Source organism: Rousettus aegyptiacus, unplaced genomic scaffold (assembly GCF_014176215.1).
Source record: "Rousettus aegyptiacus isolate mRouAeg1 unplaced genomic scaffold, mRouAeg1.p scaffold_m13_p_18, whole genome shotgun sequence".
NCBI classification, from domain to species: domain Eukaryota; kingdom Metazoa; phylum Chordata; class Mammalia; order Chiroptera; family Pteropodidae; genus Rousettus; species Rousettus aegyptiacus.
In genome coordinates, this window is record NW_023416293.1 from 10,524,499 (window position 1) to 10,551,844 (window position 27,346).

Genomic DNA, 27,346 nt, shown 5'->3' on the forward strand with positions numbered 1-27,346 from the left:
CAGGTAACATAAATGATCTCTCTGGAACCCCTGGGGGTGCTGTGTGGGACAATGTAGACAGGACTGCTGCCTTCCAGATTTTGAGGTGCAGTGGAGAGACCATCGTTGACCTACCAGCAAACGCGATTGTGTTAGCTGGAGCGCGGCCTCGGGGACCAGGAAAGGGCCACAGAGGAAGGACCGGGGGCTGCTCGCCCTGCCGCGTGGCAGACGTCACACGGGCCAGGAACAGTGTCTCTGCGTCTCTGCCATTCGCTACATGCAGGACAAGCATATGACAATAACGAAACTTTTTCTCCTAGTCCTAATTGTTTAGCGTGATCTCTCTCAGTTATCTCCAGAAAAAATTTATTCCGTCGTCCAGTAGTCTTGTCACGGAGCTTTCCGGGATAAGGTAACGCGACCCCCCTCTCTCTCGTGTGGCCTTTACAACACCTGTACCACACCTGAGGCCACCTGCCGGTTGGCGTGGATTCCCTCCCCTGCTCTTCTCCGCGTCTCGGTCACTGTCTTCCGCGCATCGGTTTTGTTCCTCTCTTTGCTTTTGTGGGCCCTTTTCAGTCAGGCCGTCCAGGTAACTCTCTTTCTCGCTTACCTAGAACTGTAATCCATCCACTGGTTTTCCCAGCTGTTTGCCACTGACAGCTTACTTGCTAATCCTATTTTCTGTCAGCCAACTTCATAGTATTGTCTAAGAAGTTTATTGTTCAGAGTGTTTTTATTTTCCATTCTGTTTTTCTAATTATAATAAATTAATGAAATATATATATTTAATCTAACATATAATGGCAACAACAACAACAAAATAACCTTTCCAATCAAACACAATTCTGAGGGACTTTTTTGTCTAAGTAAGAAATAAATGACTAGCCGTTTTTTATTCATTCAGCAAACATAAAGCGCGGATTATGTGCCAACCAGCATTCTAGGAGAGAGATTACTCTGGGGTCGCCTGTAGATGCCCAAAGCGGTATCACTTTATCAAAGGGCGGGTGGGGAGAGCAACTGTAATGACTGGTACAATTAAGATGGAGAACTATCTTGATTAAACCTTTTCTTGCCATCAGTTAGTAAATCTAAAGACTGAAGTTTTTATATCTTTATCTCTTAATAAGCCCTATGGCCCTGCCTTCTGCCTATTGCCCCTTTTAACTAAAATAGACTTTCTGAGAATTCTATCTAGAATTGTTACTTTGTGATGGACTTGTGTAACTTAGAGGCAACTTATTTAACTGGTGCCTTGAGTGAATTATTCATTCATTTTAATCTTGTATGATACGTGTAACAGTATTTAAATAATAAATTCAAATAACGTTTTTAAAATAATGAAAAAAATAGCACATTGCTTTTTTTTTTTTTATTTCCTTATAAAATCTCCGGGAAATTAATTAGTTGCAAAGTAGGTGATTATAAAAATTTTAAAAAGTAAAGCTGTTGAAAGCACATGGCCCCTCAGAGAAAGGTTAATTTTTAAAACGTAACGCATGATTTTTGAAATGCTTTTGTTACTTAATATTTTAATTTTATTTAAAATGACATCTGATTATAATTAGTTTGGAAGACATTAAAGGTTAAGTGTAAGAGGTTGATTTGCTTTAGAATTATATTAGTAACTAACAAAATGCTCTAATTTTTTTTTTTTAAGTGTCGTGGACGCGTTTAGAAAAAAAGAGTATAATGCAGCAGTTAAAATCCAGAGCTGGTTTCGAGGATGTCGAGTTCGGGCATATATCAGGTATATTGATGTTGGCATGGAAAATCAGATATATCATAAAATATACTTTGTAGAGAATGCGATTTATGCATGTAGTGCTCATTTCAAATTATCTTTTATGTTCTTTGTAATTAAATGAAATTATACGATGTCTTTTTTTAAAAAATATAACTCTTTTTTGTCATCTTTTCTTACATATCAAGAAACTAACTTATATTGACTATTTCTTGACGTCTAAAAATCTTCAGTATTGTAAACATACTTGAGAAAATTCTTTAACTTCCATATTTGAAAAAATGACTGGACTTGTAGTTATAGCAATGAATTCATTGACTGGTAAGAAAGAAAACACACACGCACACACACATGTACACACACATGTGCATACACACACACGTGCCTACACACACACACAGGGGGTATTCCCACCCTCTCAACATGTTGGTAGATGCAGGGAAATGATGCCGTTCCTATTACAAAGAGACTGAAGTTGACCCTTAACGGTTCCCACATTTTCTTCAGTGCTCAAACTTCCCTTCGGACCCCCCTTTAAATTCCAAAAAAAAAAAAAAAAAGAGTTTCTTGCATTAGGCGTAGGAAGACTGTGCCTCTTCTGCGATGGCTCCGTGCGGGCTGGGGACTGGGCTGTCCGCGCCTTGTCTCAGCCGGCAGGGGCCGGACACGCCGATCACAGTGAGGAGGTGAAGTTTCTCCTCTTGCCACTGTCCCAGCTCGGAACAGGGCAGCAAGGAGAGCATTTCTGGATTCCGACTCACATGGAGGTGGCGTGGACAGACTCATCAAGGAAAAAATGAGAGAGGGAACTGCTTCCTGACCTCGAGAATTCTCTCTGAGTCCTTCCAGTGATTCATGTCCGTAGTGCCCGGCTAAAAAAAATAGTGCTTGGCTTATTCCTCAACATGTCACTGTGACCTGTTTTATGGTGTTAACAGATAAAAATATTTTACGGAGTTAAGTACTGAAGGGCAATTAAAAATTTTAAAAACCGTGTACTCAGAAACCCAAAAGAAATACTGAGTAGTTGTCTCTGCCTTATTTCTACTTCTAGGAATAAGGAATTCTAACGTAGAATGATTACTCTAGTCTTCACAAGTACACATAAACTCGGCTTTGAATTCGATTTCTTGAATTGCAGGAAGGTATATTCTAAGCGAAAATTTAAGAACTATCTTTGTTTCTGTGAAAGTGTACTAATAGGGATATTTTTCACTCAGGTTTTTACACAGAGTGGCAATAATTATTCAAAAATGTTGGAGAGGTTACTTAGGAAGACAACATTATCAACTAATTGTGAAGGTAAATACTATTTTATATATACGTATGTATATTTATTAGTAGCTTTGAAATTGTTTGGTAAATATTTACATAAGAGCAAAACTGGATTTAATTTTCAGTATGAGACCTCTTCTGAGAAGACACTTCTGATTTTCCATGGACAATTGGTGACTCATTTCTTTACACCCAAACTACACTAGATGTTTTATTTTGTTACAGTACCCTTTTACAGTGTATGCATGCATATGTACTTATTCGTGAATGATTTTTTTCTACTTTCTAAATGGTGAACTCTTTCCGAGTAGATACTGTAGCTTGTTCATTTTTCGGGTCACCAACATTAGGCCATTCCCTGGCCCGTTGCACAGTCAACAAACATCAGTTCAACTGAAGTGCCCAAAATTCTACAAAATATTGAAAATAAGGCAATTTTTCTTTGTGTTACTTACCATTTCTAGTATTGACTGTTAGAATATTTTGAGGATGTGCCTTGAGAAATTTAACATACCACAGCCATCTGTATCCCCTGGTAGACTAGCAGAATTATATGACAGCATGCCAACTTGCACCTCAGCTGAGTTTTAGGAAAGTAAGAAAAAGGTAATTTTCTTGATTCAAAATGGGAAGGCTTCCAATTAGTGGCCTATCCCATCAACTTTTTGATTTGTTACCATTTCTACCATAATAGTTTCAATTTATTCTTTATTTATTCTTGATTAGTTGCATCTGAGTGAATTAAAAGATAGAGAGAGAGAACAGAAAAAAAATGAATCCATAACTAATTGGTAAGAGTTCACTTTGAGTGAGAAAATTTTAAAACATGTCGAAGTACAGAGACTGCTTGGGGAAAGAGCCCAATATTTTAGATTTAATGAAGTAAGCTAGAGAATTCAAACAAATGTGTGGGCATAAACTTTCATAAGCATCAGCTTTCTTTTCCAGGTAGGTTTAAAACCACTGTGATGTCCCTATTAAACATATCAGATGTCCGAAACAAATTTTTGTTATCTGAATGTCACCTTGCCTTAACGTCATCACCTCCCTTAGCAAAAGAAAAAAGGGAAAAATGTGTACGGGGAGAGGAGAGAGAATGTGGTATGGCACATTTCTTCCCCTGAGTGAGGAAATCCGAGTGAAGACTGGATGGAAGTTCTTTGGGTCACTCACCGAGTTTCTGTAAATCCGTCATCATCTGAAAATTCCACAATTCCTTTTAAACGGCCGAAACGTGCCTGATGCAGAAGACTGTTTTCCTAGGTCAGGAAACCCATCCTAACGATTAACAAGGCGAATGAGAAACACTGCAAATCTGTCGCAGATGTAAGACGGGCTTTTTTAGCCAGTCGAATTAAAAGAATAAAGTCATCTTTGGTTTCGGTGGATTTCAAAACTCTTAAGGGGCCGAACGTAAAGATTTCAATAAATAGTATAATCAGATCTCAATGAATAATGATTGAATGAGAGTAAAATAGCTCCCGTTTCTTGATTGATTATGCAAGTGCACTATTGTGCTAAGCGCTTTCCTTACATAGTGTGTTTCCCAGCTGTGGGACGTCTCATACCAACCCTAAGAATAGAGTCACCATTTCACAGATGAAAAATATTAGGCTCAGGCACGGTCACTTCCCTACGGACACACTCACTGTTAGTGACAGGTGGGGAAAAGTTCAAAGCCGGTTGGATCTGATTCCGAAACTTTTCTAGATGGAGCTGGTAGGCAGTGCGGTGTCGTGATTGGAGATTTCCCTCCTTTGGGTCATAGAGAGACCCTTCGAGACTGACGGACTGCCAACACGCCACAGTCCTGCCTTGTGGAGCCCTCATTCAAAAAATGCCCATTGTCCAAGCCCATGTTTTGGGTCCTTCTACGGTTCGTCCTTTGAGGACCCTTTCGCTGCTGGGCCACGTGTGACAATGGGATTTTTGCCAGAGCTAGGACGCCGGTGCTTAGAGCCCTCTCCTCCACAGCTGCCTCCACGCTCATCGCTAGGGTTTAAGCTGCTTGTCAGGAGCAGCAGGAATGCAAATGCCGTCTTTCCTCATTTCAGGAATCTGACGCCCATCCCTTTCCCTGGCGTGTGGCTTCTTAGCGCCTCTCTTCCTCCTCCTCCCACGCCTCTCTTCCTAGCCCCCCACCCCCAGCATCGTCTCTCAGAGCTCAGGCTTTTGGAGAGCGAAGCTAGGGTGTCCCTTGGGCACCCACACTGGCTCCTCCTCACGTATCCCTTTAGCCAGGTGAACGGTACAACCATTTGACAGCATCCAAGCCTGAACGTCAGGCATTTTCGACTCCCCACCGCCGCCTCCTCTCTCAGCTCTGTGTTCTCTTGGTCCTCAAATCCATCCCGTTTTCCGGGCGAAACGTCGTCATTTCCCTGTCGTAACGGTCACACTCTTCAGCGCGCCGTGTGGGGTTTCTCGTGTCTCACGGCCGCTTCTCATCCAACCTCACTCCTTGCTGCACCTGTGCGGCAATGTGCTCTGGACACGTCGGACCACCCGCCACTGCCAGAACATGCGGTGTCCTGCAAATGCTCTTTACTTTGCCTCGAATGCCCTTCTTCAGTGCCCGCCTCCCGTCGGTCTGACTCTACTTACCGTTCAGGGCTTTACTTAAAGCTGAACCTTCTCTAATCGCCCGAGGACGCGTCCGGAATGGTGCGGACTGTCTTGCTAAGGCTTCCTTCAGGTAGGCATCTGTTATCACTGTGATGCGTTTGTTTGTTTATATCCTTCACTTGACCGGCACCTGCTAAATGGCAGCGGGTGTTCTAATTACCCCTCAGACGTATCGCAGTGAACGCCACGTAGACAGCCTGCAGAAATCGCTGCTGGCCTGATAAGTGAGCGATTCACAGAGACGTAAGTTGGGAGACTTGCGCTATGGTCGGCGTGGCTGGTGATGAGCAGTAACGTGTGCCACAATGACTCATAACCCGCTTCCTCATAAAAGGATGCTTCGTGCCCAGCCCGCTGATTTTGCGCTGGGCCATGCACTGTGAGAAGATGGGACACCTGCCTCCCCCAAGGTGAGGCTTCACGAGGCTTTTTCTGTCTCCGTTTCTTGGGCCAAGATGAGGAGGAGGCGTGTGGAGCTTAGCTACAAGGAACCTTACCGCACATGCCATCTGAGGAAGAAATAAACTTTTTGTTTTGTGAGCGACGCGGAGAGCTGCATTTTTATCTCTACAAAGCTGATTAATGTTTACAACGCTAACAGAAGCACGGATGTTTGTAAGAAACATTCTGAATGGTACACTCAGGGAAGCTCACAACAAGAAAGAGGTTGCGAGCTCTTTGAGCTTGTGATGAGGTTAGGACACCTCCGTGTGGTGACGTCTTGTAAGGAGACGCTGCCGCCTTTCAGCAGAGTGGCTGCAACACCTTAATTAGCCCTCGGCAAATGCTTATGAAAGTGAACTGCGGAATGGGAGTCCGGATTAAGAGTCATAGCTGGAGATAGAGGTTTTAGTGCCAACATCATGTCATGACAGGATTTCCCACCTGATGGAAAAAGTCCCCGAACAGTAGAGCAGACGGCCGAGAAGTTAGGCTCGTGGAATGCATTAAGTAGGATTTAGGCAGAGGCAAAAGAAGTATAGGTAGATAATAAATAGAAAAAGCAGAAACATAATATCACAGGACGCAGAGGCGACAACTTAGAAAATGGAGTTGTCAACAGTCTCAAACGCGACAAAGGTCAAACAGAAAATGAAGTGTGAAAAGGCAGAACTCCAGAGATCTCTTTAGACGACTTCCGTACTTTTGAACAGCCTCCCTCAAATTCCTTCTGCACCGGAATATTTCTGCCCAGCTTTTAAATAACTCTCACAGCGGCATCCGCCGGCCGGCCCAGTCCTAAAGGGCCATGCATTCTCCCCCACAGTGGCCTCCTTAAACCACAGTCTTAGAGCCATGCCAGTTTTCTTTGGTCGCTGGACTCTTTCTTGCTTCCTGGATGACTGCTGCTTCTGCTTTTTAAATTTTTCACTCTTCATCTGAGGCCTTCTCGCGGACTTCCACGCCACTGCTGAATCTGACAAGCGTAACCCAAATTTGTCCCCCTCAAGGGTGCGGGACTGTGGATTCACAACTCGAAAATCTTTTCCTGTCCGTGGGGATGTGCTCGACTCTCCTTTTTCATTGGCGATGGATTCAGAGTCTCCTGGTGCTCAGTGCGCTGAGGGCAGGTGGGTCTCATACCCACTGAGCCCTTCCCATCATTTCACTGCCACCTGCTCTGCCCACTGGATGCCCAAATGGTCCTTCCGTTTTTGGACAGTATAATGTTCTCCGTAGCGTGTCCTTACCACTCCCCGCTCTGTTTCATAGGTGATAACGTGAAAATAGTCATTCCCGTCAGCAGTAGGACCAGAGGAATGTCGAATATTCTCTCACTGGCTGCTTTTGCAGCACGAGCTTTACTAGCGTGGATTCCTCAGTACAACCGATCCAGGACCGCTGTCTACATCGTAGCCTTTTGCATTTTCTTTTCTTTTATTGAATCTCACCATCACGTAGTTTACATTATGTTTAATATCCAATAAGCTGTGTGTGTTTTTTTTTAATCTCCACACTCGGAGAGCAGCAGAGTATAAGCACTATCCTTTATACCTGATTAATTCTATAGGAATTATCATGAAATAAATATAGATAACTATAGTCCTAAACAGCTCAATATTATGTTTTTACATTGAGATTGTTCAGTGAATAATGTATATATGGAAACCATTTAATAGAATTTAATGAAAACTTGTTAGTAGTCTATGGTAGAACTAATTTATAAAGATTATTGTCAAACAGAGATTAGTTTTCAAATTATAAAAATCATTTAACTGCCAAAAATCAAGGCTCATAATATTTATATACTGCTTACCATTTTCTCGCTCCTTAGAAGTTTTTTTATTTGGTTAGTATTTGAAAGAGTAATAACAGAAATTTTACTAACTTTAAATGAGTCAAAAGGAGCCATCTACTCTTAAATTCCATTTTATGTTGTCATGATAAATACCAGTGTTTTTTTGTTTTTTTTTTTTTATGGTTAGTAAAAATATATAAATTATTAGTCACTGTTTTTAAAACTGATGAGATTGACATGGTTGTTTTTACAGACATTTTTCTCTTCATTAGATAAGTAAACATTTCTTCTAAAGATTAAAAAATGCCCAACTCTTTTATAAATTTCTTAGTAGGACTTCCAAATAAGTGACAAGCTAATGAGGCAACACATGTCACCCTTTAGTGTCAGAGCAGAGAACAAAAACATAATATAATTTTTCCCCTTCAGGGTCTTGCCTTTTAAATAAACACCAAAGGCTGGATACCTTTAGACTCCGACTTACCAATGTTAATTTGAAACTTTATTAACATATTTTCATCGTAATTATGAAATTAATTTAGATGTGGTTCACCTGCCTCTAAAGGTTACATTTGCAGTAACCGTGAGAAATTATATAATTGGCGTCTAATTATTTTGTGGAAAAAGAAAGGTTATTTTAAAAATCAGCTCTCGGTAATGACCAGATTGGTATCAGTTGCCAGCCAGCAAACAAGGCAAAGCATATGCACAAAATACTCACGATCCTTCGATAATAAATCACTTTAATGATTATACTGAAACTTATGAAGTGAGGGTGACATCAGCGTGGAGACTCGCAGAGGCCCGGCCCATCGGATCCGTTGTCCGCAGGCGCGTGGTTCCTAACGGTTCCACCACCATTGCTCTCACGCGAATATGGTTTCCGCTTTGCTCAGTCTAGCGAAGAAAGCCAGTGGATCCGGTCAAGTTCACATCCATGTGCTGTTACTCAGAAAGGTCTCACATGCGGTTATTTTGGGACTTTCAAAAGCATACGTGCTGCAGAATTAAGAATGAACCGTGTATTACTGGTTCACTTGAGACTAATACATTGGAATCAAAGTGCGTTCCCACCTTTTAACCATAAAATTCAGAATTCTCAGGCTTCGAGGCTGTATCTCTCTTCCTCGTCGTTCAGAATAAAATTTAACCTCTTACACATTTTGGATTTTTCACTTATAGTTAAATTACGTACTTCTCGCCACAAAAAGTTTAGCAGAGTAGCGATGATCCCTTTCATAGTGACCATCAACTATGTCTCAAGCACCTTAAATACTTTATCTCATTTTAATCTTCACAGCAACTCTAGGAAGTATGTTTCATCCCATTTTGTAAGGGCGCGAATCAAGCCTGGGAGACCTTCAGTAGCTTCTTCAAAGCCACTCAGCTGAAAATAGCCATGTCAGGAGTTGAATTCGTGGCTTCAGAGCTCAAACTCACTGCCACTAACTGAGGAAGATGAGAAACAATATATTTTTATAAACCCAAACTTCTTCAGATAGATAACTGCCAATATGGTTCTTCTGTATAAAAATATTTAATGGTTATATCTGCCTCCATATGAATTGAAAAAATATGCTTTTAAAGTAAATATTTTGAGTTTACCTCAAACACCGAGAGTCATTCTGCCTTGATTGCGATAACAAAGGCAGAGAATTTAAGCAAAGGATCATCATGGTGTTTATTCGTAAATAACATATTGCAGCCAACTGTTTCTTAATTGCTCAGACTGTTGATAAATAATCCAGCCCTGCTGCTCGGCACAGACAATTTGCTTTGGATCAGACCAGGCAATTCAAACAATACTAATTACAGTGAAATCCTTTCATACGAATCCCTGTTTGTTGCAGGGAAGAAAACCCCTGTATAAAAGGTTAAGGCACTCAGCTCTGATTTTTGCCTGAAACAAAGCACCTATTACCTATTATGTATTATTCAAGTTAATTTTGACTGAATAAAAACAGCTAAAGCTGTATTTTGTGTTGAAAAAGATGTAATTTCATCATTTTAATGTTTATTGTCTTGTCACGAACTATGTTAATTTCATATTTTTCATGGAAAGGTAGAACAGATGTGGACGCTGTATTTAAAGCAACATTTCCATTGAAATAAGATGAGTTAATAGGCAAACATGTCTCTACTAGGGAGAAACCGAGGCTTCAGGAAGTCTTCGCTGTATCAGGGGATTCGCTGTAACATGATGTCATCGTATTGATGATTTTATGGTGTTAAAATGATTGTTAAATGAAACCGAATTCCCAAGGATTACGCAGGAGGCAGCTAAGCACGTACTGTTTCGTACAGATGGTTGGAAGGCACAATTTTGTTCCATCTCTGCCTCCATATCCTTGGACGATTTCCACTGAAGACAGCATTTCTTTGAATTTTTCATTAAACCAGACGTCTTGAAATATGAATTCCTTTTATGTTTCTGTGAGTTTTGGCTAAAAGAACTACAGTGAATAAATCATACAATACTACATGTCACCAGCACTTGTGAATATTTCTGCTTTGTTATTCTATTCTCAGTAGAGCACCATTGATTATCAAACTCAGCGGAGAGCATTTTATGATCATATATCTCCATTAGCTCCCAGTTTGACTACCATAGATTTTTCTGGTTAAGCCTGCATTATGTATTAGGAAGCCTATCTCTTCAATACAAAGTTTGATTTCATTTTTCTAAGCCTAGAACTCTTATTATGTATTATGTATAAAGACTCCTATCTTTTATATGTAAAAATAGGCCGCTCTGTCTTTGTGTAACTGAAATGTATGCCATCTTTTTTTTTTTCTTGATTCACAGATAGCGTATTATACTATGAAGATGAATCTCTACAATGAGATGGCTGTCAGGGTAAATATTTCTTCACTTGTTAAACAAATGAAAAGTCAATTGTGCCTTGAATTCGCTTTTAATAAAATGAGCAAACCAGAATAATGCAAATTTGATTGATATGCTAATGATAAAGAGAGAAAAGGGCACACAGTTAAAAAGTTAGCTATACTAAATAATCTTGGCAGTATTAAAAATTAGAGTAAAATGTAAAACATGTAATTATCAGTGCTTATGTTTTAGAATGTTAAATATCTCTGAGCCATAACTGGAGAAAGATTGTAAATATTAATGAAGCAATGCATTACTTTCCATATGTCATATAGAATATTGTGATAAATAGATGAATACAGTTCTGGAATAGAAGATTCCTGCCCAATACAAACCAATTAGAAATTATTCATATGATTTAACAGTAATAAAGCCAGTTACCAGCTTCGGAGTTTTATTTCTATCATTTCTGTGTTCATTTTTGTGTGTTATTTTCCTAATGGAGAGCTGAATTTAGTGATTGTGAGGCTAGCTTGTACAGATTCAGAAACCGACAACAAAAATATTTCTTTTGTCTCAGACAATATGGTACTAGCTTAATTGAGAAGCTACTGTAAATGAAGGAGTTACTTAAGCAAGTTTCATTAATGTTCTTAAAACCTATATTGCCTTACTATATTCTTTCTTGTTAATCTCTTAGTTCTTACGCTAATGATTTCGTTTTGGGTAAAACAAAAAAAGCCCTGTGTTGAACTAAGGCAGGCGAATTAACATTATTTTGATTATGTATACAGCCTCCGTGGGCGTGGGTGTGCTGGAAGCCTCCAGGACAGTCTCTGGTAGACACTATGCAAGGTTCTAGGACGACAAAATGAATAAGACACAGCCCCATTCACTCAGAAGACGACATCCCAAAATATCAGCTTAGGGAATAAGAGGGAAGGGAACATCTAGACAATCCCAAGCTTTTGCCTGATGATGGACAGATATTTAAATGTTCCATTAATGGGCAAAATAATATTTCTTCTTCCCTCCTGTTACTCTAATGCCAAATCATTGTGAAATGATTTTAAAAATTTATAGGAAAAGGAAGTATGAAGTCAAGTAGAGTGGGGAAACAATATTAAAGAGTAGAAATGGCATATGTAATAATTATCCAGGATCTTTTGCTAGCTAAAAATCACTAGTTTTTAAACACCCTATCTTTGAAAATTTAATAAACCCACTTTTCTATGTTTGCTGTATAGTCTTCTAGAATGTCGGAACATTCTAATAAATAAAAGTATCATTATGACTAAGAGCTCTGTCTGCATGGTCTCACGTCTATTTGGAGCATTGATGCTAGGTAGTTTATTATCAGTGACTTTGTTGTTCATGCCTTCATTTTAATTTTAGGTGAGAAGACATTATTTTTTCTCTTTTTTGATAACATTAAGGTTACTATTGAATTTTGAGGAATGAAAGTAAACCCAATGGAGGGAAGGTCTTTCCTATGGGCAGATGACTTTTAATATAGCAAGCTTTAACCATTTATTTTACTGCTTAAAATAAACATTATTTATAAGACCACTTATATTTTGATGTTACTTAAAGAGGAATATGCATCATTGATTCGACTAGCTTAAGAGGTCATTTGGAAGTTACCAGTTAACAAGCTGTAATCTGCTGAGCACACAGCGACTGTGTTTGAAATTATCTATTCAGAGCTGATCAATGACAATAATTGTTTTATACCAATCACTTCTGAGAGGTGCTAATTACTTTGAAGGACATGCACACTAGCTTTTTTTTTTTTTTTGGAAGTCATAACCTACTCACCTTGAAATTAAGAAATGTTATCAAAAAGTCATCTTCCCTCTTTAAAGTACTATTTTTTTTTTAATTGAAAGTTCATCACTAGTGTTGGGATAGCAATAGGAAATTTAAGCAAAATTCAAGATGTCTGGGCTTGAGAGTAACACAGAGCTGGCTTTGTATCCAGACTGCCATTTACTTTTTTACTGGTTATGTAATCTTGATCATTTTACTTAACCTCAGTTTTTTCATCTCTAACATGGAGATCATCTCATCTAAAACAAAAAACAAAAAAAACAAAACAAACAAAACAAAAACAGATACTTCCAACAGAAATGTCCATTTACTGAAAATTATGGTTCACTTCGCTCCAATTGCTATATATTGTAATGGTTTAGAGAATGAGCTCTCTGAAGTCTGAATTTGATTTTTTGCTCTATCACTAATAGCTGTAAAATTTGGGGAAAATTATATAACTTTACTTTTTAGCAGTTTTCTCATCTGTAAATAAGATGATAAGAATATGTCATAGGAGTGTCTTAAAAATTAAATGCACAGATACAAGCGAACCCTTAGAATAGTGCCTCTCACATGATAAGTCAATAAATTTTAGCTATTATTATTAAAGACGTATCAAAATATGAAGATATAAGACATTTCTGTTCAAAGATTTTGATACCACTGAATTTTAAAATCCCATTTGAAAAATTGATTTCAATGAGACCAAATACAGTCTTCAAGGCAGGAGTTATGAATAACAAAAAAATCTGTTTGGTCATGAAGTATAAATGGTAAGAATTGGTAAAGCAAGTTTTTAATCTTTCAATAGTTAATTTCACATTTAGTATTTGTGAAACTATTTTACATGTTTACATATTATAATCTATAAGTATGTTTCTATTTTTCTAATATTTTATAATCTATGAGTACAACTTACATTTGTAACTGTCTTTAATATTAGCGGAAAAGCCTAAGACTTCATTTAATATGAATTATCATCCATCATTACCTTCATTTTGAAGAACTGTTAATGTTTTCACTAAAAATGTTCACTCACATATTTTATCTTTTTTTTTACTCCTATAGATTCAGAGACGATGGCGAGGCTATAAGATTCGGAAATACTGCTTTAATTATTTTTATTTGAAGGAATACCTGAGAGCTGTTTCAGAGACCAACGATGCGATTAGGTGAGTAGTAGAATCACTCGTCTACTAGTGAAAATTCTAGGAAGAGCACTCAATAGATGTTGATCATCACAATACTCAGAAATAATTTCTAAAATTCAGTGATTTCATAGGTGGAAATATACTGATAAGATAGAGATACATGATTCTCTTTACCTTAAAATTTATTATTGTCGTATTTTTAAACATCTCGCACTCTTGACTGTAAATTAGATTATATTATGCCTTGGTCCTTTGCAAAATGGTTTAGTTTCAGTAAAATTTCATTTTTAAGATGAGTTTAACTGTAAAATGATTTCATTAGCTATGAAAGCTTAAGTATGATTAGCCTCAGATGGATTTTGAGAAACATATTCAACAGCAAGAACTTGCGTCTCCAAGAAGATAAAATAAGAAAGTACAATAAATGGAACATAATAAAATGGACTGCTTTACTGTCAGTTTTTATTTTCTTGAACACATACGAAAATAGCACCTCGATTTAGGCTGCAGGATGATGATGATGTCTTCTACAGATTTATGCAAAGTAGGATCATGGCAACACTATTCAGTAAGCTTTACCAAAGCTCTGCGTATTAAGTTCTCATATTACTTCAAAAGTAGTTCGTTTTTTCCTGTTGTAATATACTCTGTTCTAATTACATGTAAGTGACTGTATGCCTTTAATATTTTTAGATAACAAGGAACTGTAACTAATTGTTGGCATTTATGTTGTAGCTTAACTTTCATTTTTTTCCCCATACATTATCTTGTTTTACTCCTAAAGTTCTTTGAATTAGAGAGCAAACCAATTGGCAGTAATTGTTAAAATAAAGGTTTTCTCTGAAACCCGAAAATTATGCAAATTATATATATATCTAAAAACTAATTTCACGACTTTTTAACTTCTCATGTTATATATATAAAAGGACCTGATTTCACCATCAAGGTCAAGCAAGTGCCCAAGGCCGTACAAGTGCCGACCCTGCAGTGAGCCCTGACAGCGAGCCCTTGAACTGTGCGTTTAAGAGGCCTTACTCACCTCACCCTAGTCCATCCCTGAACGAGAGAATGTCCTTAGATAGACAAACATGAAGCCAGGTGGTTTTCCTTGTTTTCTTCTTGATTTTACTGAGACTGTCTCTAGTCACTAGGGAGTCAGGTACATCAGTGTAGCCTGGTACCCCAGATTATAGACTGATTCTTGTGTTCCTACCATTCTTGGAGTTTTTGGGACAGAATAGAGGTTAAATGTAATAAATGATTTTCCATCACCTGTTAAAATAATGATGGTGTTTTTCCTTTTAGACTTATTGACATGTCGTAGAATGTATTTTTATTAATAGGTATTCTAATGTTAAACCATCACTGTAAGCTAGGAATATACCTAATTGGGCCATTGCTAAATATTCTTTTGATTTGTTACTAAATTATATCCATATTTTGTACAGAATACTTACATCCACTTTTGTATATATGATGGTATAATTTTCTCTCTTGTGTTACAATTTACAGGTCTTGTTATCAGGTTTTTTGCTCTGTTAGATGAATCGAGTAGATTTATGGCACGGAGATTACTGTCTTGAGGCCCTTCTCTGTTTTCTGTGTACCCAATATCTACTCCCAACACCTTCGGCCACTGATGCGTGGGTTTCCATACCAAGCAGTTCTCAGTCACCAGCTGTGTGTCCTACAGTATAACTCAGTCTCCCACTCTCCACCTGGAGGCAGCGTCAGGGCCCGTAGGTGAAGGCCCAGCCCTGCTGTCTCCCACGCATGCCAGTCCCTAGGGGTGGTTTCCCAGGGCGCCCGCAACACCTGTCCGCCTTGGCCGCACATCAGAGGTTCCCAGGGCCTCCGCTAGAGCCTCAAGAACTCAGGAAAACGGTGGATTTACTAGGCTGCCGGTTCGTTATAAAAAGATTCAGTTCAGGAACAGCCAGGTGGCAGAGATGTGCAGGGCAGAAGCTCGGGACTTGGGTAGAAAGGATTCTGCATTCGATGGCTAGAAAAGTTCTCACCTCCCTTTACACTGAGACCATTTCCTTGATATGCTAATACATATATTTAAAAGACACACAATCTTTATATTTATTTATGACAAATCTCAAAGAACGTTGAACTCCTTAAAGGTGCTAGGAAAATTTAAATGAGAATCATCTATGGCAGAATGGCTTCACAGTAAACTATATGGTATAAAGTTATCATTTTCCAAGACCAAAATGGATGTAAATAGTACATGTAAATTAAGATGATTGTATACACACATACACATTATAATTATGTATTTAAAACCCTTGTTCTAAAGTTAAAAGTACTCAGTCTATCATGAAATTTTAAAAATATTTATAATACTAAAAGCTATGATTGAACTATACCCTCCTGAAGCATAAAGATTGCTTTGCATTCCCATAGATAGAAAATTTTGTTTCTCAGATGTGGCGACACCTTTGCAAATTGCAAGATTAGTTTTTCAAAGTTTCGGGGAAGAATGACTGATGGACTTATTATTATTACGACCATTATTCCAATTTTAATGTTACACTTAAGAGTTCTCAGGTCCATTGACATGTTTGCCGAAACGCTAAATTGGAGAAGACGCCATCTATTAAAATATATGATCAGCTATGTCATGATCCGGGTAGTGCCGATGAACTAACGCATTGGTAAGAGCAGCCTCCAGTCCATTCAGGATCGCAAGCCGCTCTGCCATGTCGGCACAGGCGGGGCCGTGTGCTTGGCTTCCTTGGTTATTCTAAAGTCCGTGCATCCGTACACTTCACTCACTCGCCTTTTAAAAATGAACTTTCTGTTCTTCGCCCATTGCTGCTGCCGTTTTCATGTGAACCACGTCCAGCTGAACCAGGAGAAATCCCTAGTTCCTGAGATTCGCAGTGCCTCCCTCTCTGTTGTATTCAGGCTGTCGCTGAGACAGTCGCACTCCAGAACTAACAGCTTGCTGTTCCAAAAGGTTTATATCAATATTTGTGTTAAATTCCATCTTTGTCATCTGTGAATTTGCATTTGTTTTCAAGGAGAAAGCAGAAAGACCGAGTGATTTTTATGAATATGCGTCTAGCTTCTGAGAAATTCAATCCGGAAAATTCGAACAGAGTCTCTCCTCCTTGTAAAGCGTTATCCGGGAGCTTCGATATGACCACCGTTGCAGTTCTTAAGTGATCTTGCTGTGGCAGAGAAGTCACACCGAGTCAGCAAATGCATCAGGCTAATGACAAAAATGGAAGAGCGTTCAGCTCAGGTAGCATTTGGGGAAGCACAGTGCTAAAACAGAGTTCTGGTGCTCTGGAGTTGAGGACTTTTCGGTGCATCAAGCTATCTAGGCAGCATGTCACCAGCTGTGCTCAATTGACAGAGACTTGGAAATGAAGGAAGTCAGTGTGTCCTTGAGACTGGTCACGTGACTCAGAGTGATGTCGGTGGCCCTTACTCTGCCATCGCGCACAGATCCTCCGAACTTTTACCAACTCCATTGTCAAAGTCACAATTAGTATTAAGTGGGAAAATATGAATGTAAACAAGAATCTGAAATATATCTAGTCTACCAATATTGAATACATTCTTGATGATAATAGCTTTCCCTAGACATATGCACAGTGTAGGTAGAGAGCATTATAACTGAGTAGTTGCTTAAATGGTACAAACATAAACGGAAATACTTTAATTACAGATTCAGCAACAATTTCCAGCTGTTGGCATAGCATATCTATTTGTTTCTGGTAAATAACAATAAGGGAAAAATCAATCTGATGTGTGGAAATAAGAGATGTCATAATTAATTATCAAGCTAATAAGTTATATGGACAGATTTATATATTGTAAACAATGACCAGCTCAGTAAGTAGACTACAATCACAGTAAGCCATATTTATTAAGCACCTACATATGTGTGTAGTGTTTTATATGTTATCTAGCCATACAAATCTCCTTGGGGGTATATATTATTGCATTTTAAACTGGGAAACTAAACTCAAGGTTTAAGTAACTTGGGTGGTGAGGTCATATACCTGTAGTTACTGGTGGACCTGGAGATTTGTCACTTGAAGGCAGTTTGTGTCAGATTAGAAGCCATTATTGTACAGCGTGAATTTTGTTCTCAGATCCCATCTCTTCTGCCTGTGACGCACATCGTCAACACTGAGACTTTGACTTTAATTGAAACAGTACGTACATTTCAGAATATTGCTACTGGCTTTCAGCAAATTCCTGTGAGAAACAGGTGAACTTGGACCAGAGGTAGCCAGTCTGAAAGCAGACACGGAAGATATTACTGCTTTGCCACGGGATGTGGTCTCTGTGTGCCCTGCGCACTTCGTGAGAGTCCTATAATTTGGAGCCTTGTGCTTCTGAAAAACCCACTTCTGTGTCTGAACCCAATATGGTTATGAGTAGTGGCTGTGAAGTTTCGGGTCTTAGCTGGAGGTCAGCCCTGGCCTTGACACGTACGTGAGCCCGAGACAAAGATCGGATTAGGGGTATTGTCTGCTGGTGGCCGGTACTTCGGACCAGCCATCCTCATGATGACGTCTAAGCACCAAAGAGCTGGCAGCACTGTGAGCAGCGTACTGGCCAGTGTGCAGGAGAGGGCGGCCCTCGGAGATGCAGGTGCGTCTGCCTGGCGGAGGGAGCATCCCCTGCTCGCCAGGGCGCGCAGCTCCCTCTGACACTCTCCATGAAACCTTCCTCTCCATCCCGGCCCGCCAGCACTGGGATGGGGTGCAAGAGGTCAAGAGACTAAACAGTCCCATTTGGCCCAGTAGAGTACATAATCTTTTAAAATACGTCAGTCTTTTTTGTAATTTTTGAAAACCATGCACCCCTCGTCCTCCCCGAGGCGTTATATGCGTGTCAAAGGGCCTCGCGTCCCATGCGGCCGCAGGGATCAAGCGGGAGCCGGTCTGAGTTTCGGGGCCAGTGGCCGGTGTCCTGTCTCCAGGAGTGTCGCTGGCATCCAACCCTAGGACGGGCACTTGCTGTACCCGGTCTCCGGCCTCGGCCCAGCTTGATTTCAGTTTGGTGGTTTCGCTCTGCTGACCAGACCCTGCGCCACCTCGTTCCATCTCTGTCGCGCTCTCTGAGGTCTTCCGGAGGCTTCCGGTGACCGCTCGGCGAAGGCCAGCCCCGCTGCAGACGCTGTCCAAGGTTTCGCAACTCCGACCCTGATTCTTTCGCAACCTAGATCCTTCTTGTCCCTGAAGGGGGATATACACAAACTCCCTGGTCCTCATGCGTGACTTCGGAGCCGAGGAAGACTCACTAGGGCTGAGAAACCTCCTCTACCTGACCGCTCTTGGGTCCTCTTTACTGTCCTGGTCATTCCTTATTGTCTTGGGCTGCCTGGCACAGGTGGCGTCCCCCACAGGATCCCCCAACAAATCATAGGGAGCCCTCCCCTGCCTTTGGAGTCCCTCTCCGCTCACTAACCATTCCTCTCTGCTTCCAAGGCTTTGGCCTGGAACTCGAGAGGGGGGGGCACGCAGGTCACGGTCTTCTCACCTCGCCCTTCACTCCCTCCTTCCCTCCGCCCCGCCTGCCCGCCAGCCCCAGCCTTCATCCCTCTTGGCTGGGGTTCTTACTCGGTTCTTCAGGCGAACTCAGTTATTTCCCGAGTGCTGCACTGACTCCTGATAAAGGAAAGTGCCCTGCACTTGTGACTTAAGTGTAATGGAATGTGACAGATACTCGTGGTTCATTCGATTTCTAGTTACTTGCTGGTTTACGGTGGGGATTGTGACTGTTCCTTGTTTTTCTCTACGTGTTTGTTCTTTTTGTTCATTTGGCTGACTTCAGAAAGGGATTGTAGGCCAAAGAGCATCCATTCACTGTCTTCCTAGAAATTCACACATAATTATTTTAACACGCACTCAATATTAGCTATTATTGTTCTGCTTTCCTTAAATGGAGTTTCATTTCTTTACTTTTTTCAGTCTTGCCCTTTCTTCAAAGTGTGGAGCCTAATTGTTTTTCATTTTAAAGCCTTTTCTTTGGTATATTTGGATACATGGCTCCTTTCTGAATTAAAACAGTTTTACTTTCATGCTTGATTATAGTAGTCCCTCATCAAGATATGGAAGTTTTATCTTATAACGATATTGATAATTTTCCTAGTTTGGGTTGCAGTTCTTGGCGTAGAGTGTTCATTAAAAAACGTATGGAAATAAATGTAGGAATGCATAAATTTTTTGAAGATGGGGTAATATATTCTTCCATGATTCCTAAATATTCATTAATTAACTTATACATTTGGAGGCACCATATTAGACTTTCAATAGTGGCAAAATCTGATTCTCTTAAAAAAAATACTTCTTTTACATATCGTTTCATATTTAACAATGAGTGCATGATTAAGCAAACATTTACAATAATATTCCGATATTATCCAAAATACCCATTCATATTTTATGTTCTCAGAGTCTGCGTATTGCAGGAGCACGTATAGAGTCTTAACAGATGCCACAGTGAACCTCCCATGGAAAATACTAGGAATTAATCTTTTAATCAAATAGCGCTATTGTCACAGAAGCACATTGTCAATTGCTAACACGCACTTATTATATACCAAGTATTATGCTAAGCTCTTTATTCTCATCATCACCTTCAATTTTCACAACAAACCTATAAGGTAGAGATTACCTATTCAGTAATTAAAATAGAAATATTTTAGTTCTGCTTTATTATGTTTAGGACTTCTCTCTAAGTAGTGTTTTCCATAAGGTCCTTAATTGGAATAGGAATATCCGAACAGATGATTGATAATGAACGGTTATCCTAGAGTAGGGCTAAGCATAGAATACAGACAATGAACTATTTGTAATTAATTAATTGGCCAAATTAAACGAAACTCATTCAGAGTCGATATTAAGAGTAATTTCTGTATTATATTTTCTTTAATAAAATTCATTTCCTTTTGAAAGGTATGATCATGCGAGTCAATAAGACCATTTATTTTTATTCAACAAATAATTTTAAGTTAAAGAGTGATAGATTTTTTTTTCCTTTTCGATACGTGAGAGATACTCAGGTCCTTTTTAAAAAGTGGCCGTTTTGTCGATCCGTCTGGTAGGTAAACGGTCCATGAGTGGGCCGTCATGCTCATTCATTTGTTTTCATTATTCGAACGCAGATTGACTTTACAGTTTTCCCGGTTTATCCGGTTTATCCGTGGCGCGTCTGAGCAGTGACGGGGGACAGAAGAAAAGGCGCACCTCCATTAAGGCCCGGCGTATCCGTGGCCGTCAGGGAGGCCTCGTTATGCTGTCCATCCTCATTTAACTATCCCACAAGATCTCTTAATGAAGTTAAGCCCCAAGTTCACTGCAATAATTCCGTGGCAAGAGTTGGTGCAATGTAACAATTCATCACTTGTCAGGAAGGCACTTTTAGTTTATCCATTTAATAAGGGCATCCTCTAGCTTGGTTAATTAGAAGTGAACAGTTTGCATATTTACTAAATGCAAAGTGTCACCGCCACCACGGCCTGTTGCCTACATGAATTATTTCTCTATCTGCCATAAACAGCTGGGTAATTATTACTGCCATAATCAGATAAATTCCCTCTGTAAGGCTTTTCTTACATGGCAATCCTTTGAACTCATCCAAAGCTGAACGAAATTTATGAACTCCAACAGCGAGGACACTTTTTCATACTCGGGTGTCTCTGTTCCCTGTTTCAAGGACACAAGGAGACCACTGTAGATGTTGTGTAAACAGGGAGAAAAAATGCGATTACCTAAAGATGCTGCTTCAGTAGACCTCATCCAGAAAGTAAAATGCTCCGATCTCAGCCAACGAAATGATAGCGGTTTGGTTTTTATCTAACTGTATCCTAGATGACAGGATTTTTTAGTAAGGGCTCCACAAGTTGTCAAGAAACTAACATTTTAAGTTTTAAGAACCAAATCAGTCTGTGATGTTCACTGACTCCCCCCCCCCCCCCCGTGGAATCATTTTATACGTGAGGATATAATTATAGCAATTAATTTAGTAGAATTTAGATAACGTACTAGAGTGTCTAACTTAAAATACAGCAAATAGCCCTAGTTTTAAAACAGTCTATCAATTATCCCTAATTAGTAAGTAATAACATAAGTTATATAATCACTTTAAAATATGGAATGACATCGACCATTTGATCACAGTTTACACATACTGTTTTTACCAATCTATTTCAAAAAGTTTTAAAAGCAAAGTATATGAAAAGAAAAAAAGTTTCATTCCCAAGATAAAATTAATAACAGAAAAAATAAAAGCTTAGTATACCGGGTATAATTTCTTTACATATATATTAATTTTTTTTTCAAACGTAACTCTTTACACAATGAATTTCAAGCAATTTACGAAAAGATATATAAGAAAAGAGTAAAGGAAATGTGGAGCACAGTAAAGGAAAACACAGAATGTATTTTTGTATGGCGTGTTTGATCGGGGAGTGTGGTTGGTTAGGTGCGTCCCATTGTCAAAATGGAGAAAAGATCACTGCATGTGACAACAAACAGCTTTTTCTCCTACCGATTCTAAAAGAAATTTCACATATGAATCTTCGACTCCGAGACACCAAATAATGTAATGACCAGTGACTTCCGTTAACCTTTTTTTTTTTTTCGTAACAGATAAAATCTCGTTTGAATTTAAAGTCTCTTTTTGTGTATGTGGTGACATGTGGGGAGAAAAGGCCAGAGTGTAGCATTAAATCGTTGCTCATTTCAGAGCAAGGGACTAAGAATATGTTGGCACGTGGACTTAGCCGCTTGGTCGTCCAGCTTTGCAGAATGGGTGCATTGGAAGCTTTCCTCTCTCCTTTAGCCTAGCCAATCTTCTCCTAGGAGATGGATGGAAGAGAGTTTCTTTCTTTTTTTTTCTTTTTTAATTCTGTGATAAGGGCTGGTAATGCTATTTTTAATATTGCTGATTGAAAGTAAATTTATATACTGGAAATTAGATTCAGGTTCTTTGATATATTAAGGCTATACAAACTTTTTTAGTCACACTTGAGGATTTGTGTGAGTTATTGTGAAAGTGTGTGGAGAAGACGTAAACACTTCTAAAACGGCATTTATAAGGCCATCCGGTGGGCTGTTTGACCTTCAAAGTGTCCGGCCTCCGAAGGGTATGACCCTGTTGACCGGTTGCTTCTCTAATCTCTCTTGTAACTCGAGTCCTGTGACACTACTTTCTCCTGCATTTTCCTTTTTTCTGTTTTTCTAGTGATTTCTTCACCGTTTTCTTTGTGTACTTGCCTTTATTTGCCCGATGAAATATTAGCGTTCTCTCTCCGATGTGCTTGCTTTTTCACTCTGTATGCTGTGGACGGTCTCTTCCGCTTCTACGACTTCTGCTACCACTTGTATCCTCATGATTCGTGAACCCGAAGATTCTCTGGCCCCGAACTTTCTTCTAAGTGTATACCCATCTATTCAGATACCTGCTAATATTGCCACTTGGACACTCACAGACACCTCAAGCGAAGTATGTTTATATATAAAATACTTACTTCCTCAAACTTATTATTTCTTTTCCTAGCTCTCTGTTCTCAATCTTCATCTATCTATCCTTCCTACTGCTGCCTGGATGATTATTCTAAAATACAAATCTGATGGATGCAATCTGTTGTATTTCTTTCCTTTTAAGGATTCTGTAGTAAAAGAGGACTTGCAGGTCCTACATACATAGAAACATTGGGATTACATTTCAGAGATTCTTCTCAGCATTAAAATTAAGCAAACTCAAAATGAATACTTGCATTATATTCTTAAATAGCTATAATGTTTAAAAGAATGGATCTTTGAGGGGAAAAAAAAGTTAGCATTCATCTTTGTTAAAATATTACTGTAGATTGGGAATTCCTAGAGTTTATATATAGCTAAAAACGATGAAGAAGAAATGTATGCAGTAGTACCATACTTCAAAAGCAGTGAATTAAGGCATCACTTTTTTTTTAAACAATAGTTTTTATTACTCCTTCGTCATGCTTTTCAGCTTTTTCCATCTTGTTTCCTTTCTAATTCATCCCTTTTCTCTCTCAGGAGTGACACTGAACAGATCGAAGAGAGAAAATCCCTCTGGTTTGTCTCTTTCTCTCTGTTCCTTCTACTTCCACTTTGCAACCATTTTTTTTTTTTTAATCCTGCCCTGTCATAAATAGGATGGGATTCTGTTGGGCATCCATATGGACGTGATTTCTAAGATTGATTATTAAACAGTTGATTAGTAAATGGTTTTCTAAAACTCATCAGGTAACTTTGTGAAGTTACACGTGATAAACCATTTGACATATGTTGATGTCATCCGATGGTATGACACTGCTTGCTGACAGTGACGAGATTCATTTAGAGCTGTCCCGGTCTGTGTTGAGTGGATTGCACGCAAAAGCAGCAGGGGAATTATTTTTGCTTTAAAATGACGTCAACCCATTTTAAATGTGAGATAATGTGTGATTTTTGAGGAAACACGAAGTAAATAGGATCGGGCAATCCTTTTCGTAGGAAACGGGAAAGTGAGGTACCTCGACTCTGCACTCGACCCCAAACAAAACTTCGCCAGCTTGGCCCTCATCCTTTACGGCTGAGTCACTGGGAAGACAGACAAAAGAGAGAGGACGTGCCTTGATGGACCTCTTCGCGGGAAGGCCCCTCTCTCCGTCTCAGTCGCCATCCGTAGAGTCATTGCATTTCACAAAGAGCAACGGGGGCCTCGTTAATGATCCCTGCCCCTTCCCGGCCTTGGCGTGATGCTGTGAAGATGAATTCATGTCCGAGGCCTTTGGCACTCCTTAAAAGAGCCCGCGGTGCAAACACGTGTTGTTATTCCTGTCACTGTGCTTAGCTCCATGTCGCTCTCAATTATCTAACGTCACGTACGGTACATTTTACTTCCTTTTACAGAAACTATCCAGGGCAGTTAAAAAAAAAAAAAAGATTTGACGGTGAAATATGTGCATATTTTTAGAAAGAATACTATACAAAAAAAAAGAATTCTTTTCAACTAAGTTTATTCAAAAGAGCCAGAAGAAGGAAAAAATTTGATTTTCATGAACGATCTTTGAATGGAGCTTTATTGCTTTTTAAAATCATGCAAAGAAGGCAAATGAAATAAGGGAGCAATTGGACGGTCCCTTTTTTATGATCAAAGTGAAGTCATGGTATTGTAATTTTAGAACGTCGGTCATTAGCTTCTTTTTTACTTTTTTTTTTTTCCATTCTCAAAATACCTGCTCTACAGAGTCCAGATTTGCTGGCATTACCCTTAGCGAGCCCATCCTCCTGGGTGGGGGCGCCCGCCTTCTCCTCCGAAGTGCGTCTCCCCTGCCGCTGGCCCGTGGGCAACGCAGCCCTGTTTGGTGACACCCTCTCTCCTGGCTCCCTCCGAGTAGCTAATTCCGCCCCCTGACCCCCCAATGAGAGGACTGTTCTAAATGTTGCCAAAATGTCTCAGTCTCAACTCCAGAGTAAAGTCTGAAGTTCAGGAGCAACCTGAGGGCTTGATTTTAAGCTGCGTCCCCCTGAGCCTGCTGCCGCCCAGATCTGAGTGGTGACACGTGCCCTGCACGTCCAGGGTCTGGGTTGACCGGGCGGATGGAGTAAGTGGGTTGTATGGTCCGACCTCCTAGAAGTGAAGCTCTTGTTTTCAATGCGCACATTCTGGGGAGCTTCACGACGCCGCGTCATCCGTTCTGAGCCTTTGTCAGCCTTCAAGTATTTCGGGGTGTCACGCACCGGCTCCGAGCCTGCGACCGCCTTTATTCGCGGTTAGTATTTTTACTTGTGGTTTAGACTTAGCCTTCTCTTTTTGCTTCTGTTGTCTAGTAATTTGGTTAACTTGATATGCATAGATTGAGAGCAGTGACTAGAGATATAATGTAAGTACATTCGAGAAATTTAACCAAGATGCTTTTGTCAGGATATACCACGGCAGGAACTGATGCCTTTCAGCTACTTTGTTTTGAAGCCTTCAAACTACGGAAGCCCGTCACTGACTGCCAGCAAAACCGAGTGCAGACTCTAGAGAATTGTTTAAATTCATTTCTTCAGAGTTATTTTTTTCTTAAAGATAGTGCAGATGATGGCATTTTGTTTTTATTTGCGCAATTGTGTAATATCGTTAGCAGTTCCCTCTGGAATTTTGAGCATTTAGGCTTTGAAAACAGTTTGCATATAATTTTTTTTATTTCTCTGGCAAAATTATGATTTCTGTGAAGGTATTGTGATGCACATAGCCTATTTCATTTATAGTGCCGCATAGTGCTTTAGTTAATATGGTGCTCGTGTTAAGATAATTAACTATGTAAGCGCATCTCTTCATGACGACATCCTAGTGACGAGAACTGAGCCATCTTCATTCCCAAACAGAGCTGGCAGGTTTCACTGGGCCAGTCCAGTGCCCCTCAGACCTGAGCAAGCAGGATATGGCCGCAGGGCTCTGCCCCGGGTTTTCCGGTTGAGTCCATCCGTGGTGGAGCCTGAGGGTGTGCATTTCTGGCAGGTCCCAGGTGAAGCTGATGCGTCAGGGGACCTCACCCTGAGAGCCTCTGTCCTAGGCCGAGGGCCCGAGTCCTGGTCCCACCCTGCTTCCCCAGAGAGGCCTCTCCTAATTAAACCGTCAGAAGTGATGAAATTACCGCTAGTCGGTGGAGACATGGTTAAGAGGGATGCTGGCACCTGCTTTATGGCAGGTGTAGGCCAAGCAGTTTGGGAGGGGCACGTCAATGAGTAAACCTTAACTGTGAACTTCAGACCTCAGCTCTCGGGGGTGCAGGAAGTGGGTGCATGCATACGGCTCCCATGTGTGTAACTCACACATGAAAGGGAAAGGAAGGCTGTTCGGATGGGAACAGCTAGAGATCAGTTATGGTTGAGGGGATCTATGAAACCTCTTTAGAGGAGAGGGTATAGATTTTGTGTTGTTTTGGACTTAAAATAAGAGAAGGTAGAAATTATAAAGTTTTTTTTTGTACTATATTTTGATATGAATAAGAAAATCAAACAGAATGGCAACACATAAAGCTTTTCTGATGGCATAGGTGGCCATCTGAATAATTTTTATTATGATGAAGTATTACATGAATCTGCTGAACAAATATTGAACTGCAGGAATGATTTACTCATTAATATGTAGGAGGGAACAGTTACCAAATTGTAATTATGAGTTTGGATATTTTTCATCTTATAAATATTATCTGTTGGTAAAAATAATTTTATTTTGAGCAGCGTATTTCTTTTTTTCCTCAAAAAATAGTTCATGGAAATATATTGTTTTTCTCCCTTGGCTTAGACTTTAGACAAAATCAAGAAATAATTTAAAAAGAAAAGTCATTGTGATGAGATAGAAAATAATGCACCACAAGAAAATGTTAGTTATTTCATGACAGGGAGCAATCAAGCAACGGCTATGTCTCAAGTAAGGGCCCTGCCGTCCAGGACTGTCTTCGTAAAATCTGTTTTAGTGGGCGAGACATGTATTAAAAAACAAGTGTATCCATAAACACACGATTGTGAATTTTGTTAAGTTCTGTGGAAGAAAGAACAAAGTCACGCTGTTGCGAGTGAGAATAACGGTGGGGGAAGAAGTCAGATCGCTCGAAATGGAGCAAAGACGCTGTAAGCGGAGGTCCTGAGGTGGAGGTGAATTGTTCGTGAGGGAATGAATGATTGAATGGCGGCTCCCGTGACTGATGCCTG

The 27,346-nt window shown here is 39.8% G+C and overlaps 1 protein-coding gene across 1 annotated transcript in view; it reads left to right on the forward strand.

Annotated features, from left to right (window-relative positions):
• SPATA17 (spermatogenesis associated 17) overlaps nt 1-27,346 on the forward strand; it is a 92,269-nt gene that overhangs the window by 7,555 nt on the left and 57,368 nt on the right. The window contains exons 2-5 of the mRNA XM_016165080.2: nt 1,646-1,735; nt 2,950-3,031; nt 10,675-10,725; nt 13,576-13,679. Of these exons, the coding sequence (XP_016020566.2) occupies nt 1,646-1,735; nt 2,950-3,031; nt 10,675-10,725; nt 13,576-13,679 (327 nt within the window). The remainder of the gene's footprint in view (nt 1-1,645; nt 1,736-2,949; nt 3,032-10,674; nt 10,726-13,575; nt 13,680-27,346) is intronic.